This window comes from Sturnira hondurensis, unplaced genomic scaffold (genome assembly GCF_014824575.4).
Source record: "Sturnira hondurensis isolate 20B ecotype Veracruz unplaced genomic scaffold, ASM1482457v3 Scaffold0025168, whole genome shotgun sequence".
NCBI lineage: Eukaryota > Metazoa > Chordata > Mammalia > Chiroptera > Phyllostomidae > Sturnira > Sturnira hondurensis.
In genome coordinates, this window is record NW_028097799.1 from 1,094,558 (window position 1) to 1,113,983 (window position 19,426).

General features: G+C 37.4%; 1 protein-coding gene across 1 annotated transcript in view; it reads left to right on the top strand.

The window, feature by feature from the left end:
* Nucleotides 1-19,426, top strand: part of STPG2 (sperm tail PG-rich repeat containing 2) — a 196,062-nt gene that overhangs the window by 102,781 nt on the left and 73,855 nt on the right. The window contains exon 6 of the mRNA XM_037039115.1: nucleotides 14,512-14,671. Coding sequence (XP_036895010.1) covers nucleotides 14,512-14,671 — 160 coding nt within the window. The remainder of the gene's footprint in view (nucleotides 1-14,511; nucleotides 14,672-19,426) is intronic.

Here is a 19,426-nt window from a genome sequence, read left to right on the forward strand (position 1 = left end):
GTGAGTGATGGATTCCTGCAGTCATCTTAGTCGAAGCCCAAAATAGAGATGGGATAATCTAGGAAAGACCTGTGGGAGAGCCTCTTTGTGGGGTGAATTCCTGTCTCAGAAACTGGAGGTTCACAAATTTCTTGAGAATTTTATGTCAACAGCAACAGTGCCAGCATGTACTAAAAGGGACAGAGAAAGAGAAAATAAAGAAGGCTCTGAACAGCAGGATTTTGTAGGTAGGAAACAGGCTGATAAAACTGCTGACGTGGGAGCACAGCCCTTCTTGAAAAAGGAAGTTTGAGTTGGAGGACAGAGCCTTGGCCCCCAAGGGTAGAGCTGTGAGCCAAGAGCTTGAGCCCATATAGAGCTGGCCTGCTAAGATTTTGAAAAATTGCTCGGGATGGCTGACTTTTGTTTTTTTCTTCTGTTGTCTCCCTTTTTGAATGAAAATGCCTATATTTGGTGATCCACCAATGCATTTTAGGAGATAACTTGTTTTCTAGTTTCAAAGGTCCACAGATGGAGAGGAATATTGCCCCAGATGGAACATTATTCAGAGTCTCATCCATACCAGATTTATATGATTTAGATGGTACAATTTGGACTTTTGAGGCAATGAGATTCTGATGAGATTTCATACTTTGAGTTGTTGCTGTAATGGGCTGGGACTTTAGGAAATGTTGAGGTGGGGTGAATGCATTTTAAATGTGGGAGGGATATGAATCTGGGGACCAGACAGGCTGACTGAGGTGGACACAGTAACATACCTCCAAAGCTATCTAAATCCTAATCTCTGGAACCTGTGAATATGTTATTTAACATGATAAAAGGGAGTTTATAAACAACATCAAGTTAAGGATTTCGATATAGAGTTATCATCCTGCATTATTCAGATGTGCCCACTATACTCGAAAGAGTGCTTATAAGACAGACAGAGGAGTGGGGAAGTCAGAAAAGGCAATGTGATGATGGAGGCAGAATCTGGGAGTGATGCAGTGCCATCAGCCAAGGAATGGGAACAGCTTTTAGAAGTTGGGAAAAAAGTGGAAACACTTTTTTTGCTGGCATACAATTCCAGTAGTTATTGTATCAATTGCTTACATGCTATATTAATTACTCCTCAAATTCAGTTGAAGTCTAACTGAATACTCAGTTAAAAACTCAGTTGTAAAATAACCCTCTAATAACCCCCTTTTACTTTATTTACTGTCCTGAGAAAAGTACAGCCTTTTTCCCAGCTATCCACCTCCCCCCTCCAACAGTATACTTCCTAATCTTAGATTGGATTTGAAATAAAAAACACTAAAAAGTATGAATATATTTGACTTGTAGTCAGTGTATACATGCATTTTAAATATGGATAATGAGGAAATGAGCAATAGATACAGCTGTTTGATCACACTGAAGTAAGAATGTTGACAAATGAACAGATTTTCATATGAACTATTGAGATAAAATATAAGTTTAGTTCTGGTAAAGACCATTATGATTTCATGGTTTTTTTTTCATCAAATGGCATATCTTAGTATCTTCAGTGGTCTGAACTCATTATTTCTAAGCCAGAATACTATACTTTTTAATGTTGAGGATATTTTCTCAGAATTTTAAAAGACAATAAAATTGCAAGACAAATAGCTTGAGACAGACATTTGGACCTTATCTCAGTTCAATGTCTTTTTAGTGTATGTCAGAAGGAAACCGATGATGTGTTATTTAGCAAATATATTACCACATCCAAGTGCTGCCATACAGCATGAAGAAATAATTTCCAGGACTGAAAATAAGAGTGGATTAGAAATACACTTACTGTTGTTTTCCAAGTTGAAACATTCATCCTTCCAGCTTTTGGCTATAAAATGTTAGAACCTGTCATCTGTTAGAGAAATGAAAATAGTCTTCAGGCAGCCTTCTTTCCATAATTTCTGGGCTGTTTGTGTTTTATGTGAATATCCAGACTTACCTGGCAGTTACTAAACTTGGTGTCATTTACAGTGTTCTATGACTGTGAGTTTGAAATTTCTCATCAATCAAAAAATATTCTAAATTATAAATTAAACTGTCCAGTATTGAGTTGCATAAAGCTACCTTGGTGGGAGACTGCAAGCGATGTTCTCCTTATTGAAATAAAAATATTTTATCGATAATTTTAAAATATTATTTTTTGTTATCATAAAAATTAAGAAACCTATTTTTAAAATTACCTAAAATTGCCCTGGCTGGTGTAGCTCAGTGGATTGAGCGCAAGCCTGCGAACCACATGATCGCAGTTCAATTCCCAGTCAGGGCACATGCTTGGGTTGCAGAATAGTTCCCAGTAGGGGACACACCAGAGGCAACTGTACATTGATGTTTCTCTCCCTCTCTCCTTCCCTTCCCTCTAAAGGTAAATAAATAAAATCTTTAAAATTACCTAAAATTGATGATCTTCATGCACATAGATTACCCATGAAGGACTGCATAGGTGCCAAACTTTGAGAAACAGTCCTATTGAAGACAGACAAGGGATCACCTTTATTTTGAGTGTTAAGTGCCTTCTTTGTTTCAATGCTCTTAAGCAATCACAAGTATCCTCAATGTAGGGAATCAACTTCCCCATCATCTTGACCTTTCATCCACATGAAATTCATATTGACATTCGATTACACAGAGTCAGAGAAAGTTCTTAGCCTGGTATTTTCATTACTTGATGACTTGATCCCCAACCTTGTCTGCTTAGGGACTTCGGTAAATCTGCCTTCCTGAACCTGCTTTCTACAGTTTATTTTCCAATTGCCACCAGCACACACCATACACTTCTTACAGGAGTATGAAAAAATTCTAATTTATTGTGTTCACTACCTTGTGAATATAGCAGGAAGATATTCTTTCTTAGCACAATTAGAACTGTGAAGACAAAATTTGTCTCTTTATGGTGTTAGACTATGCCTTTGATGTGACTCAGGAGTCTGAACACTACACGGTAATCTAGTCAAAGGAAATCCGAGTGCTTGGTAGCTCCTTTACGCAGTGTTTGGCAGGTTACTTCAGCCCTGGGCAATTTGTGTCCAAATTCCCTAGATACTAGTCTTAGTAGATCAGGGCCCACCCTAAAGATTTCATTTGAACTTAATTACCTCTTTAAAGGCATTGTCTCCAAATACGGTTGCATTCGGAGATAACTGAGAGTTAGAACATGAACATGAATTTTGGGGGAACACAGTTCACCCCAGAACACTCCCAAAGCCTCAGTAAATTAATAAGTAAAAGAACAAAAAGGTGCAATACAGCACAAAAGGAATGCGGGACAGGAAATGATAATTGTTAAAAGGTTTTCAGTTTTTAAGAATTAAAAACTGATGGGCAAATAGTAACTGTAAAAGCTGATGGGTTAGAGTTAAATGGTAGAATGGATAAAGCTGTTAAGTAAATACCTTCATAGGGTGAGGCCATAAAGAAATCCACTTCACATTGTTGTGCCTTGAAAAGCACAGGAACATCAACTACTTTGGAAGGTGGCAGGTGGGGCTGGAAACATCAGGATGGTGACAATATAGTTGAGAGGTAATACCTGTTGTAGGGCGGCAACTTCCTCATCCCCAGTCGACAAGATTTGTTCCCAGTCTGTTGGCAGAGAAATTGAATGAGACAGTCACTGGACTTGGGGACACATATAGAAGAGGAAGGGGTGATGTAAGAAACATGGAGGGTATTTCTAGACTCCAGACTGGGGTTTCTACATTCACCACTAAAAAAGGATCAGAGCTCCTAGGAGAAACGGCTGACTCCAGGTCTGGAACAGGAATAGACTACGATGCACTTGAAGCATCTTGTCGTATCAGAGAGGAAGAAAGCTGTGTAAAGCTGCTAGGGTCTTATCAAAAGGACTGAGATTCTCATTCAAATAGCTTCTCACTGACCTGATGGGATAATTTCAGCATCCGTGTGCAATACAAACTCAATGGATTGAGATCATTTGAATATATTAAAATCCATGAGTTTAAAATTAGAATTTTAAAACTTACTAGTTAGTGTTGTAAGATAAAAGAGTCCAACTAAGTACTTCGAATCTTGTAAATAACAGTAAAAAAGGAAGAAACCCAAGCATTTGTCTTGCTTTTTCTACATGAACTATACCTTAGGGGAACTAAATAGTTGAAGGAAGTGCTATTTCAGCTAATAAATGAGAAAGAATGTTAGAATTATAATATCATTTTGAAAACCCAAATGAATTACTCCATCTAGTCAGTAATCATCTATGGCTTCTGACATTGCAGAATGAGAGAATCAACTATTATGTGCGCCCCCTGGTGGAAATATGCAGCAACACCTATGAAGTATCTTGCCTCTTCCCCCCACCTCACCCTGCCCACAGAAAATGGAATTAGAATCTGAGCAAGTCTTTATATCAAACTGCTAGTTTACAGGAAATACAAGGGATGGACACATAGGTATTCAATCAGGGAAATAAAAAGTATGGGAAACTCTAAAAATATTGAACAAAAAGCTTAGCTTTTTCACCAAATAAATTAAAAGGAATAAAAGTAATGGGAAAGAAACTTACAGATTATAAGAGGCTTAAAACATTTAACCACTTGTAAGAATGAACTTTAACTGGCTCTGATTAAGACACACAAGTATATAACATTAATATATTTCTATATTATTATAGATATGTATAATGTATGCAAATTTGTGAGGCAGTCATAAAAATTTGAACTCTGAACAATTAAGGAGTCAAATCATTGTTGATTTTAAAAATGTTTGTGGTTATGTTAAAATGGTTTTATGGTGTATTTCTCATTTTTAGAGATATATTATAAAGTATTCGTTGATGGGATTATATGATATTTTGGATTTACCTGCTACATCTTTGGAATGATAATTGGGGAAATTGGTTGGTTTAGGAAACAAATTTTAATTTAAGTCGAGGATTATTAACCCCAGGTGATGGGTATATGGGAATTTTTATATTATTCTTTATTTTTCTGTGTGTGTTTTCAATTTTTCATAATTAAAAGTAAGACAGAAAGAAAATAGAGAGTTTAATTAAAAGTTTATATACAGAATGGGGAAGAGAGGTCCAGGTATTTTTCCCACCCACATAAAATGTCAAGCAGACTCGGGAAGACTGACACTTGGGTGGTGGCCAATGCCGCGGAAGTTGTGATTCCATCACAGTGTGTTGAAGTCCTATAGGTTTCACGTCAACTCTTTCCTGCAACTCTGGGGAACAATGGAAGTTATACACTCAGTGGAAAGTTATTGCACCTGGGTGAGGCATGGCACTGTGAGTTTTAAACTGGTTTAGGCCTCAATTCTGATTGTACATTAGAAGTAATGAGGGAGCTTTAGTTGTTTTTTAATTTTATTAATAATACCTGGACCTAATTTCTGTTGGCTTTAATCTGAATGAGGTGGAAAGAGACATTGCTATATCAAAGACTCCACAGAGAATTTTCTTGTGCAGCTTGGACTGGGAACCATTATGTAGTGTGAGCTTCTCAAAACAGAGCCCATGCCTTATCACTGTATACCGGTACTTTGTACATAGTAAGCTTGTTAGTATTTTTAATGAAAATAACAATTATCATGGACGGTGGCTGTGAGCTGAAGAAGAAAAGGAGAAACTGTATTGGTTTTCCTACTCCACCTGGTCTTTGCACACCATGTGATCAAATGGATGATTATACCCCAATGTGTAAAGAAAGAAGCCCATTTTTATTAGGTTGTCCATGAGAGATGTTGTAAACAGTCATCCCCAATAATCTTTAACCTTTGTTCCCAAGATAGAATGCTCTCCAGATGTGGGCCTTCTTCTTTAGAGTGAAGAAGCTATAGTAGTCACCCACTGGGGGTTGAGGTTTTCACAGCACATGAGGATCATCTGTGATGCTTGATAAAATGTGGATTCCTGGATCCAACAGGATTTGGTTGACCAGATATCAAATGACAAAACGGGAGGCTGTGTATTTAATAGGTTGATACCAGTGCAGGTGGTCTGTTGATCACAATTTGAAAAAGCAGTATAAGCATCACAGCATTTTTATCATGTGCACAGGGTTCAGCTTTCTCCAGGCCTTTTTGCCTGTAAGGTGTTAATTCAGACCCATCCTTCAGTGGTCAGTGTCGCATGTCCTGTTTTTGGAGCTTATTTTAAGTTTGCTTATTAAATCCTAAGCATAATATTTAGAAGGAGGAACTTAATTTTGCTGCTCTGTCTTATTTTAGTGAAGCAAAGTTCAGTAATAGTATAAACTTTATGGAAAGAAGGGAGAAAAGGAAAAGGGAATATTCACTGAGGAGATCAAGATTTCTTTTATGAAAAAAACATTTCCCAAGACTATATTCACTTATCCCATTATTTACGCTTAATTTTCCCCTATAATCTCAGTGTTGGCCACCTATGCAACTATTACAAACAGTACAAAAGTAATCCCGTTATGTCAGTAGCTGGCGATTTTTTACCATACCTGCCTCTACAGTGAGAAGGTAGATACATGTGTAACATTTAATAAAATAGAGTAACAATGTGTATTTGAAGGTACGCTCCTTCCATATTTCTACATTTGATGTATATTTCATAGGTTTAGACAAACACAGGATTGTTTGGAAGTTTTTCTCCTTCTAAACTTTCTACAAGTTTATAGATAAAACAATCCTGCTTGCCATAGCCAGAGTGCATCTTTTCATCAGCCACCAAATAATGACATGAATGTGTTCATTTGAAACAAGATAACATGGACCTTTGCATAAATGTTTCGAATTTAACCTATTTATAAGAATAGGTACTTCTGTATAGGAATATCTCCTAGAGAACTTTTTTCAGATTGTCATTAAAATGTGAACTTCAAGACATTTTACTAAAATTAGAAATGACTAATGTTCTTACTTGGAGCCACATAATTTCCGAGTGTAGCATATATCTAAGTTCATTGTATGATCAGTGAAAATAACAGGATTTAATGCATGTATTTGTCTATTCACCCATTCTCCTGACAAGCATTTACTGCTCTAGGCACACTTCTATACTCTGACGATATAGCAATGACCCAAACAAAAGAATAACTACCTTGGAGCTCACAGCATGGCTGAAAATTGTATTTTGAGTAGTAAAAATGTTTAGGTTAAAAAAGAGGTAGGAAAGGGGGGTGGGAATTGTTTGGGTGAGGCAATGAAATTTTATATTGGAGGGGAAACACCACAGTGAGAGGCGACCTTGAGTAGTGACCTGATCAAAATGAAGGAGTGAGCCCTGGAACTATAGGAGAACAGTCCAACAGATAGGATGGCCAATGCACAGGCCTTGAGCACATACAAGCTAAATATTTTTGACAACAGAGGGAATGGAGTAGGGGTGGGTAGTAGGAGGTGAGGTTAGAATGGTGGTAGTTTGTGTGGGGGTGAAATTCATGTCATAATAAGGGCCTCGGTTTTTGCTCGAAATGAGATTGGAACCCTTCGGCTGGGTGTGAGAAGGGGAATGGTGCAGTCTGACTCGGGGTCTTCACTGAATTCATCACTTGCTGCTGTTTTGCAAATGCACTGACAGTGGACAAGGGTGGGAGCAGGGTGGACAGTTAGGAAGATTTCACAGTGATCTAGGTAGAAAATGTGGCTTGGATCAGAGTGGCTTTTATGGAGGTGGAAAGAAGTGGTTTGATTTGGACATGTTATAATGATAGAGGTGACAGGATTTGTTGATAGAATTTCATTATTTATTCAGATTGTAAGCTAAGTATTTAATTCAAAAATAAAGGAATACTTCTTTCAAGCAAGAAGTAAGGTGGGTAATATATAAAGCAGAAGATTTGAAGGTAACTTGTTATAATATGAAAGGTACTTTTTAAGGTAATTAAAATATTCAATAATGAATAAATGAAACTTGATATATAATTAAATTGTATTACTAAGACAATAAAAACTGAATTACAGTGTTTACTGGTTAATTTTTATCTATTGTATAGTATGTAAAAAGTTTAATATCTTATGTCTTCTAACATTTGTAGTTAAAATAAAATATATTCTTAAGTTTATTCGTTAGAAACAAAGCAGTCTATTGATTATAAGAAATTTTAAAGGCAGTATTTTTTTTAGAACTGGTTGTATACATTTAAATGGAAGAAATATAGAACCCACTTTTCATTTTTAATGTTTAACCTTGCAAAGAGCTAGATTATTTTTCTGAGCCCTATCAGTAGAGGGCAGCAAAGTTTCAAGCAGTGTGTTTTCAGGTTCCTGGAAAGCTTTGATAAGGAAACCTCTCCTCTCTCTTCTTTCTCTTCTCTTTCTCTCTTTCTCTTTCTCTTTCTCTTTCTCTTTCTCTTTCTCTTTCTCTCTTTCTCTTTCTCTTTCTCTTTCTCTTTCTCTTTCTCTTTCTCTTTCTCTCTTCTTTTCTCTCTCTTCTTTTCTTCTCTTTTCTCTCACGAAATTTGTCCTGGCTTGCCTTTTAATGACGTGCTTTGGTAATGTCATATAGGAATTCGCTTAAAAACCCAGTAGCTTTGGTTCAGATATTTAGCCAACTGTTCTCTTCGGTGCTATGAATGCTTTCTTAATGAGAATATGTGGTTTTTTTCTTTCTGTAATGATTTAGGGAGTACCAGGGCCTGGGAAATATGACATTAAGAGTCAATTTCAGAAGACTGAAAATAGGACACCAAATGTAAATGATGCATCATGTGCTTTTCTTTCTCAATCCCAGGTAATGGTCTATAGTCATTTTCGTAAGTAGAGTGTAATAGGTATAATGTGATGCCAGCAACAAATCTAATGATGTTCAGGGAGATTATAAAAAGCTAAGTGATATTTAAGCAAATTGGAAATGCACATGGCCTGGGCAAATCGTATTACCAAAAGATGTGGGTGGAATGCAATAAGATTATAATATTAGTAATACTATGCAAAGATGAATATTTGAATCGAAACCATGTATTAAACATTTTCTATTATGCAAATTTGCACATGTGAAAGTTGAGTTTGGCTTGTATGGGATTTTAGCCTGAGTTTTTAAATAGACTTTTTCAGTGAAGGTATGCAGTGTTAACGTGTAATGTGAGGACATGCGTTTCTTTCAGAGAAGGTTCTGAAGGCTCTCTTCGGAGCCAGGCCATAGGTCATGTCAACGACTGCCACAGGGGCCTTTGTTAACGATGCTGGAACGTATTCCACAGTAACCCTTCACACTGCAAAGTATCTGAGGTATTTCTAAGGCAACGGCACTACAACACTGTAAACCTCTGTAATGGGGCAGCCTCTAGATCAATGCAGTTGCAGCATTTCACCAACTGTGTTGCGTATATATCTGATTATCTTATTTAACTTGGAAAGGTGACTACTTTGGTTTCTTTGTACTTGAGGTATATCCTTGGAGACAAGTAGATAAACTGCAGGCATATTTTAGAGGTATAATTAGCATGACTTTTTATTAAGTGTATTTTATTGATTATGCTATTAGAGTTGTTCCATTTTTTTACCACGTGACCCACCTCTGCCTGGTACCCCCATTTGCTCCAGCAATCCCCCTCTTAGTTCACATCCATGGATCTGACATGTGAGGTCTTTGGCTTTTCCACTTCCCTTACTATTCCTAACTTCCCCCTGTCTATTCCATACCCACCAACCATGCTTCTTATTCCCTGTACCTTTCCCCCCATTTTCCACCCTTCTCCTCCCTACTGCTAACTCTCCATGTGATCTCCATTTCTGTGATTCTGTTCCTGTTCTAGATGTTTAGTTTGTTTTTGTTTTTGTTTTTAGGTTCAGTTGTTGACAGTTGTAAATTTGTTATCATTTTACTGTTCATATTTTGATTTCTTTTTCTTAGATAAGTCCCTTCAACATTTCATATGACAAGGGCTTGATGATGATGAACTTCTCTAGCTTTACCTTGTCTGGGAAGCACTTTATCTGCCCTTCCATTCTAAATGAACGCTTTGCTGGATAGAGTAATCTTGGATGTAGGTCTTTGGATTTCATGACTTGGAATATTTCTTTCCAGCCTCTTCTTGCCTATAAGGTCTTTTTTGAGATATCAGCTGACAGTCTGATGGGAACTCCTTTGTAGGTGACTGTCTCCTTTTCTCTTGCTGCTTTTATGATTCTCTCTTTATCTTTAACCTCTGGCATTTTAATTATGATGTGTCTTGGTGTTGCCCTCTTTGAGTCTAACTTGTTTGGGATTCTCTGAGCTACCTGGACTTATATGTCTATTTTCTTCACCAAATTGGAGAAATTTTCTTTCACTATTATTTTAAATAGGTTTTCAGTTTCTTGCTCTTCTTTTCATCCTTCTGGCACTTCTATGATTTGGATGTTTGTAAGTTTAAAGTTGTACCAGAGGTTCCTAAGTCTCTCTCTCTCTCTTTTTAAAAAAAATTATTGTTTCTTCTTTCTCTCTGGTTGACTGCTTATTTCTTCCTTTTATTCCAAATCGTTTATTTGAATCCAGCTTCTTTCCCTTCACTGTTGGTTCCCTGTATATTTTTCTTTATTTCTTTTTGTATAGTCTTCACCTCTTCCTTTATTTTGTGGCTGCACTCAATCATTTCTCTGTGCATCCTGCATCCTGACCATTAGTGCCTTGAACTCTGCATCTGATGTGTTGACTATCTCTGTGACACTTAGTTCTTTTTTCTGGAATTTTGATCTGGTCCTTCATTTGGACCTTATCTCCCTTTCTCTTCATTTTGGCAGACTCCATGTGTTTCTGTGTATTAGGTTGAGCTGCTTTGATTCCCATGTTGACACATTTGTTATGTTATAAGGGGTAGAGCCTTAGATATTCCCCAGGGTGGGGCAGTACACTTCACCACTTTGTGATGCTGTATGTGGGGGAGGCGTCAGAGAGGGAACACTGTCACCTGCTTGGCTCTGAGGTTCCCAGTCACTTCCTCCAGTTCCCATTAGCATCTGGTACCCTTCTAGTTGCTGCCCTGGCCCTGATTGCCAGAGTGGGTGGGTTTGTAGATGTTCTAGGAAACTGTGGGCCCTTTACATGGACTGTCCTGAGAGACTGGCAGTTTCTTCCCTGACACCACCCTCCACTGGTTTACAGCCAGAGGTTATGAGACTTTATTCTCCCATTGATGAAACCCTGGGCTGCGTGGCCAGGGACTGAGAGAGCTCACTCCCTGGTTGTCCTTCCCAGTTTTTATCCCCCTCACGTCGATGTGGGAGCACCCCTTCGATGGGCCACCATCGCAGCTGCCTCACCACACCACACTGTGTCCTCTCTGCCCCTCTTACTCGTCTGGGTGAATGTTTCTTCTTTAAATACTTGGTTGTTGGACTTCCATACAGTTCAATTTTCTGGCAGCTCTGGCTGTTTTTTGGTTTTAGATTGGTTGTTACCCTTCTTATGGTTGCATGAGGAGGTGAATGAAGTCTACCTATGCCTCCACCTTGGCCAGAAGGCATAATTAACATGAGTTTTTAGTGGGTTATATGTATTGGTTAGGGACTTAGAATCAAGAATGAATATCGTGTTTCATCTTGAGCAACTTGATGGTACGGTAACTTCACAAAATGAATGTGGAGGATGTTATGTATATGTGTACCCTTGATTTTTAAAAATATAATTTTATCGCTAAAACTCTCAGTTTTTATCTGATTTCTGTTCAACCAATATGTTTTTCTAATTTGACATCTCTTGGCACCAATTATATTATATGTATTTTCAGAAATGGAGCAGAATATGATCTTGATTTTGTATATAGGAGATGATGAAGGAAAGAATAATGGTCCTGGGGAGAGAGATGTGGAGGAGTTAAAACCAACAGAGGTGCTGGCTAGAGGTAGTGTCAGTGTTTAGTTGAATATGAACAGATATATTAGAAAAATGATGTGATTAAGAAGGTGGACTTAAGACAATTTCTGATTTATAGGTATAAGACAGATTATGTTTGTGAGATAGTTATCTAGTTACTGATTTACAGAGTTGTCTGGTATATTATCTAAATGTAGTTAGATAATATACTATGTATATTATCTTCCCCTATGAATCTTGAAAATAAGGTTTTCTCTATAACCATACTCTTTGTCTTGCTGTGTATCAGAAATACCTGGGGAATTTTAATACCTTCTGATAGCTTGGTGCTGTCTTCCCCTCTACTAAAGATTTATTCAGTTAGTTCAGAATAGGGTCCAGGCACCAGTAGTTTTTTAACTTCTCAGGTAATTCTGTATGCAGCCAGGGTTGAGTACTATCATTTTAAAAAGGTTATATTTGGCATGTAAATAGTAGATAGTATTTAGGAAAAAAGTTTAGAGAGTCATTTTTGTTATTTCCATTAAATATTTGTTTTTTACTAGTGTTAAGATTTACTTACTGAATATAATGTAAAGGGCATGTATAATATATTACCTCTTGTGTTAAGAAGGAAGAAAAAATAAGAAGCATACACATAATTGCTCATCTTTATATAAACACATCAAGGATAACGCAGAAAACAGTGAAGCTGGTTACCTGCGGAGGGTGGTGAGGACATGGATTGGAATCACTGGCATACGCCAGTCATTTCTACTTGCCTATAGGAACCAACTGCTAATTTTTTCAGTTTTGCCTGTTGGTTGGCGTTATGTGGTGGAGTGTAATTAGCCACCATGTGTTGTACTTATACCATGGAAATATGCAAATATTATAAATTTGGACATCTTCCCCCCACCCCTCCTGCCCAGGGGCACAACACCCACAGGTGGAAGAAAAATGAGAGGGCGCACCATTTCTTTTAGTATGCTTTTTAAAATGTGTATTTGTCTTTTGGAAGCATGTCCATATTCCATACATTCAAAAATAAAAATAAATCAATAATTGGAAAAGTAAAAAAAAAACCCAACAACCTAAAACAGAAAGCAAATGGAAATAAAAGAACCATTGTATTTCAAGTATATACCCTTACCTACACTGAAGGCAGGAAAAAGAATAATCCAAGTAACCACAGTATTTGATCCGTCTTGGCTGGGATGGAGTGGGGGTGTAGTGAGTACAAGAATTGCCAACAGACTCTGAATTCTTTTTAGTAGGTTAGTTTATTGTAATGGTACAGGTGAAGCAATCATGAAACTATTTTAGATGTATTGCAGGGTTGGGCTAAAATGTTGATATTGGGAGCCAGGGTTTTCACTGTGGAAGAAGGTACATACAAATATGGATTGGGAGAGGTTAAAAAGAAACTCGTGGGACAGATGTGAACTGAAACTTTGTATGTAAACTTATGATTTATATATATATATGCATATATATATATATGCATATATATATATATACATGTGTGTATATGTGTGTATTATTCTAGCTATGTCTGCTAACTGAGCCTGTAGAGTAGGTAGAAGATGAACCTATAACATCTGGAAGAGTCAGAAAGTAAGAAATGTATATAAAAAAAGAGATGAGCACATATTATAGGAACACATGAAACAACTTGAAGGACCTCCTACTGGTAAAAGTAACAGTAATTAATCATAAATCATTCAAACTGGTATTCATGACTTTGTATGGATAATAGAAAAATAAATAGGTAGGCAGATAAATAAATAAATAGTTGGGAGAGAAGGGAGGACTCTTACTTTAAGTAGAATGCTGAGTGGTAATTAATACATGTAAGATGGAGTGTTGGATGTCATGAAAATTAAACTCCCCCGTGAGGTCCAGGGGACATAGTATACTTCCAGGGAAGATACTCTGAGAAAGGCACAATGTCACACATTTAGTGTTCTGTCTGGAAATGCACGACCTGAATATAGTTATGAGGGAGCATTAACCAAGGAAGTCTCTGTTTTTACAAAAAGGAGGTGCCATATTTTACTGAAGTCTCAATACACAAAGGAGAGCTTTAGAAATGTTCCTACATTAAAAGAAAATAAAAGCAATATCTAACCTGAGACTAAATTATGTACTGAAAGGGAAAAATGCTGTAGAGGCATTATTAGATCAACTGATATATTTGGAATATGAATGGTAGATTAGATAACATTTTATATCATTGATAAATTTACTAAAATTGATAACTATATTTCAGATATGTGGGAAATATCGCTACTTTTAGTAAACACATACCAAACTACTTAGGGTAAAGGACCATGACATATACAACTTTTCATTTAATAGTTCTATAGATGTGTGTATGTGTGTGCATATAGAGAGACAGACAGAAAGGGAAGAATGGACAGACAGAGAGTAAGAGAGAGAAACAGAAGAGGAGTCAACAACAACAACAACAACAAAGCAAATGGCAATGTATGTTAATAGATGAATCCGGGCCACACCCTATCATTTAGAATTTCGTGTGGAGATGATTTCTTTCAAAAAGTCTATCTGGCATAGTAGAGTACATAATACATTGCTATACTAATACATAGATGATTTTGCTAAAAGCTATATATTTTATGGTTTGATAGGTACCATATCTTAACTCATCTAAATCTTCTTCACTCCATTAAGAAATAAATTAAGCTCTAGATATTATATTACCGAGAAGGCAGCTTTTAACTCATGAAGTATCAACGTGCACAATAGTTCCTCACATATTTTTCCTTCTTTGATAGAGATTTGCGCCTGTAAAATCAACCACCCCAGGTCCTGGCACATATAATGAACCTCGAACAGCTTTCAAATCCTTGAAGAAAACATCAATATTTAAAAGTACCCCATTTGGTCAAAGTGCTGCTCGATTCCCACAAGGCTCCAAGACAGAGAAAATACCAGGTTATCAATGAATCCATGCATTATTTCCATTTAGTTTTATGTAACTTAATATTCTTAACAAGATGGATGCATCAGAGAGTACAGTCCTTTTTGTTGTTCTGTGATTGGTGTTGTCATTTTAAATCTGCAATGCTTTTTAAAAAACATTAGGTATAATTGGTAATGTTGCTAATATTGGTAATTTTAGCAATAATTTTGGTAATATTTTTGAATTGACATGTCACATATCTTAATTTGTAATTTTCTATTATTTCCTTTTATTCAGTGAATTTCCTAGCTTTCTTTTGGTAGATGAATATAACTGTATCTATATCTATCTATCTATCTATCTATCTATCTATCATCATCTATCTATCATCATCTATCTATCTCCAGAAAGTATCCAGCCATATAACATGAAAAATAGAAGCATTTGTTGAAGAACATACAAGATACGAGAAACATTGTACATATGACAATGATGCCTCAGTCCCCTTCAAAGTAGACACTTTGGGACCTCACACAGTTCTCCTAATTGCCATTAGCTGCCCAGTTATATTTTCCTGAATCTCTTTGATGATTTGAAGTCTCTTCCCTTTCAAAGGTGATTTTAGTTCTGGGAAAAGCCAGAAGTCTCAGGGTGCCGAGTGGTGGCTGTAGGAAGGCTGAGCCTCCTCGATGATTTGATGTTTTACCAAAATACTTTGCACCAGCCATGATGCACGAAGCTTCCAAACACTAGTTGCCCATAGCTGTGACCTTCTGAATCATCTGAATAGTTCCCACAGAGGAATGTTCAAGCCTAATGCAAAATCTGGTGCAGATTTTTTGCTCTACTTGCTCAGTCATTTTTAATGTGATGGCCTCACAGTACACATGCTCACTCAACAGCATCTAACTGTCCCCACTGACTAGTACAATGAAGTCATCATTGTTCACATATGTGCATTCCAGGCCATTCTCTTTGACTGCCAGGTTACACTAATTGGTTGGACTTTTTCCAGAGAGACTATATATATCAATTATGCAGTCACTGCTAGTAACATAACTTCTGATGCTCAGTTTTGTTAAAATTCTATTTTGGTGATGTCTAATCACGTATTTTGGTTATTCTAGTATACAGAGCTAAGAATATAGCACCAAAATAACATATAATTGTGAACATATAGTTAGCTGTTGCTGTGTAACAATCTTAGTGGCTTAAAATAAAAAGACCCCAGATTGAAGATGGCAGCCTTCAGGAGGCTGATGAAGGACAACCTTCCGTATAGTAAGGGGAGCTTCAGAATTGAAGTCAGCTTTCCAGCAGAGCACCCATTCAAACCACCGGCGATCACATTTAAAGCAAAGATCTATCAACCCAACATTGATGAAAAGGGGCAGGTCAGTCTGCCAGTATAATGTTGAAAACTGGAATCCCCAAACAAAAACCAACCGAGTAATCTAGTCCCTCATAACACTGGTGAATGAACCTCAGCCCGAGCACCTACTCTGGGCTGACCTAGTCTTTGAGCATGCTGTTGCCCTGGCAGCTCCACAACCAAAGCGCTGGGTCCTCTGGGGACAAGGGAGAGCTGTCACCACTGACCTGAGCCCACTCATGAATTTATACCTGCCTGAACCAAACCAAAAGTGGGCTGCATCCTCCCCCTCCTCCCTATCCCTGTCCCCCATGGAAGACAATAGGCTTTCTAAGATGCTGTGATCCTGTTCCGCTGCCCTTAATAAAAATGGACTCCAACAAAAATAAATAAAATAGAATAAAATAGACAAACTTTTCTGTTGGACCTCATTATTTTGTAGGACAGCTGGAAGACAAAGCTTGGATTGTACTGTCATTCAGAATGGATGCATAGCTCCAGCCTGGCTGTCCCAGGATAGTTGGTCTTTTAACATGGTAGCTTCGGGTGCCACAAGACCTGGCAGGATGCTGCAAGGCCTTTTATGCCCTACCCTCAGAAACCCCAGGACATCACTTCCATCACATTCTGTTAGTCAAGCAAGTCACTCAGGGCAGCATATATTGAACAGGAGGATATGCTACTTCTTCTCTCAATAACAGGATTAGCAAAAAATTTGTGGCCATCTTTATCCTACTATAGACTACACTCTGGTCACAAAATACATTTTTCCTACATGCCTTCTCAACACTTCCAGAGTCTCATGGAATTACGGTATGATCTTATAGTCCAAGATCTTGTTATCTGAGTCAGGCATAGACGCGAGAGGATTTTGAGTATGGTACTTCAGATCTGCTTCTTGGGTTGGACTCCTCTCTATCAGGAGAGTTGTGAACTAAAAGTACAAATTGTGATCCCCACAAATTCAGCACACAATGGTGGGAGAAAGAGAATAATCATAATAGACACTCATATTAAAAAAAGAGGGAACATGGAGGCCCAGAGAAGCCACAGGGATATAGCAAATCTGAAATCCAATCAGGTGTACGTTGCCTTTTCCTTGATTAGGTCCTACTTGGACTCTCTGGGAATGATTTTCTGTGGTACTTTGTTCTACCTTCTGGGCTGTTGGTCTCGTTCTTTGTATCATCCTTCCTTTGTAGAAGATGCTGTGTGTTTGCAGCTGGAGCTTTTCAGCATGCTTCCTGCACATAGAAGGTTGGGAGTCTACAAGCTACTTTCCACTCTAGACTGCTGTTTGTTCTTTTCATTCCAAGTTGGTACAGTTTCTCACAAAAAGTTTGTACATTTCTTACTGTGTGAGTTTATTACCAAGTATATGGGAAAAGGCCGTACTCACATGTACTTCTTAGAAAAACCTTTGTCTAGTCTGGGTCACCTTTGGTGTTGATGTGTCTCAATTTTCAGGAGCACCCTTGTCTTAGCCAAGAGTGTCTATGACACATGGACTCAAAATTCTTAGTGGCCGGCTTGCTTGCTTGCTTGCTTTCTTTCTTTCTTCCTTCCTTCCTTCCTTCCTTCTTTCTTTCTTCTTTTCTTCCTCCCTCCCTCCTTCCTTCATTCCTTTCTTCCTTCCTTCCTTTTTTTAAGAAAACGAGTTTATTAGAAAAATTAACAAAAAGATGAACAAAACTTTTAGAAAACATATAAAAGGTACTTGGCTTCCTCACCATAAGGGATATGATGTTGTTTACTAGTATTTCTAGTTTTCCCTCCTTTTTGGTCCATATGCCTTGAGGTCACATGACTAGCTTTGGCCAATGAAATAAATTGGAAGTGAAACATGTCACTTGTAGCTGGAAGCATTTAAATGTCTGTACAAAAAGCTACAGTTTTCTCTTCCCCTGAGAGAATGGTCACAGTATTATATTCAGATAGATGTGCCAAAATGTGCCAGTACATGGAGGGCAGCTGCTGGACAGTTATGTGACTTCTTTGTTACAGCAGCAAAATCTAGCCTATCCTTGGGCATGCATGTGGAGGGGTGACAAATCTCAGTGTACTTACTGACTGTTGGTCCAGAAGAGGGAGAAAAGTGCTGCTGTCCCATATAGTAAGTGGAAAGGATGCTTAATGCTGTTGATAAGAAGAAAAAAAATGACAATCATTTTTAGCAGAGCTGAATGTCTTTATATTTTAAAAGGCTACACCACAGACAATACATTTTGATGACTACACAATTTCATTTATTTCATGATATTAACATATGCACTTTCTTATGAAAAAGCCAGCACTTTTTAAAATTTCACTTACTTATTCAACAAATATTAATTGTGTGCCTTCTCTGAATCAGGCACTTTCTGGGTAATATATAAGGGAGTAAAAGAAGTAAAAAAAACAATCTGATGGAGGCCCTTTTCTTTAAGTGAGAGATTTTCTGAAATTCCATCTTTCTCTGAGAGTTTAGGGTCATCAAGTCAAACCTTGATTTTGAACTTTGCCTTTAGGCCATTTTTCACCCTGAGAGCTTTTTGCTATTTGGAGAGACTAAGAATGAAAACTAATTTTACTTTCAAATCCAGAAACTCCTGATTCCTTTTTATTTCCTATAAATTCTGCTTAACAACTGAAATGTTTTAGCTCATGTCTTACTATCTATACCTGAAAGCAGCTAGTGGGTACTTCTGATATTCATTCTAGAAATTTCCTTAACTAGAACCTACTAATTTGTTACCCATTTTCTTCATTACCTCAAGCATTAATTTTGTTACAATTTCTGCTATCGTATGATACAAATTATTTTTCTCCAACCTCCAGTAACATTTCATTACTGTCTCTTAAGCCATCACCAACTGTCTCCTAAGTCTTGAAGTTATTTCAGCTTCTGACCCCATCGCCTGATCCCAAACCATTGCAACAAGTTTTGCTATGGTGATTTGTTATAGTAATACTGTACTTCTTGCACACAAGTGCTTACTGCTCAGGCCATAGAGAGGTTGAGTCTTAGTCTTCTCCCCACCAATCTTGGCTAGCTTGGTGGCTTTCTGCAGTGAAAGTGATAGTCTAGCACTTCTCAGGTGAAATTACATGCGTTGCAGCATAAATCTGGGCCTGTTGAAATAGTTGGTGTTAGAGACCTGAGCCTCTATGTATGAGTCTAACAGTGTCATTTGGAAGAGGTCACGCATAGGTGCTTGGCTTTGTCATGAATCTGAAATCCAAATTTTTCTAAATATGAATTTATTGAGTGACCCAGCTGCCTTCAGATTGGGTCTTTTTTTCAACTTGATAGTTCAGTATATGATGAATAAAGTATTATAAATTCCCCCAAAGTTAGTTTATTTATAAAGGATAAACTTGAATTATGATTATCTCTAATGTCTCATTCTGCACCTTATTTTAAGAGTCAGTGAGA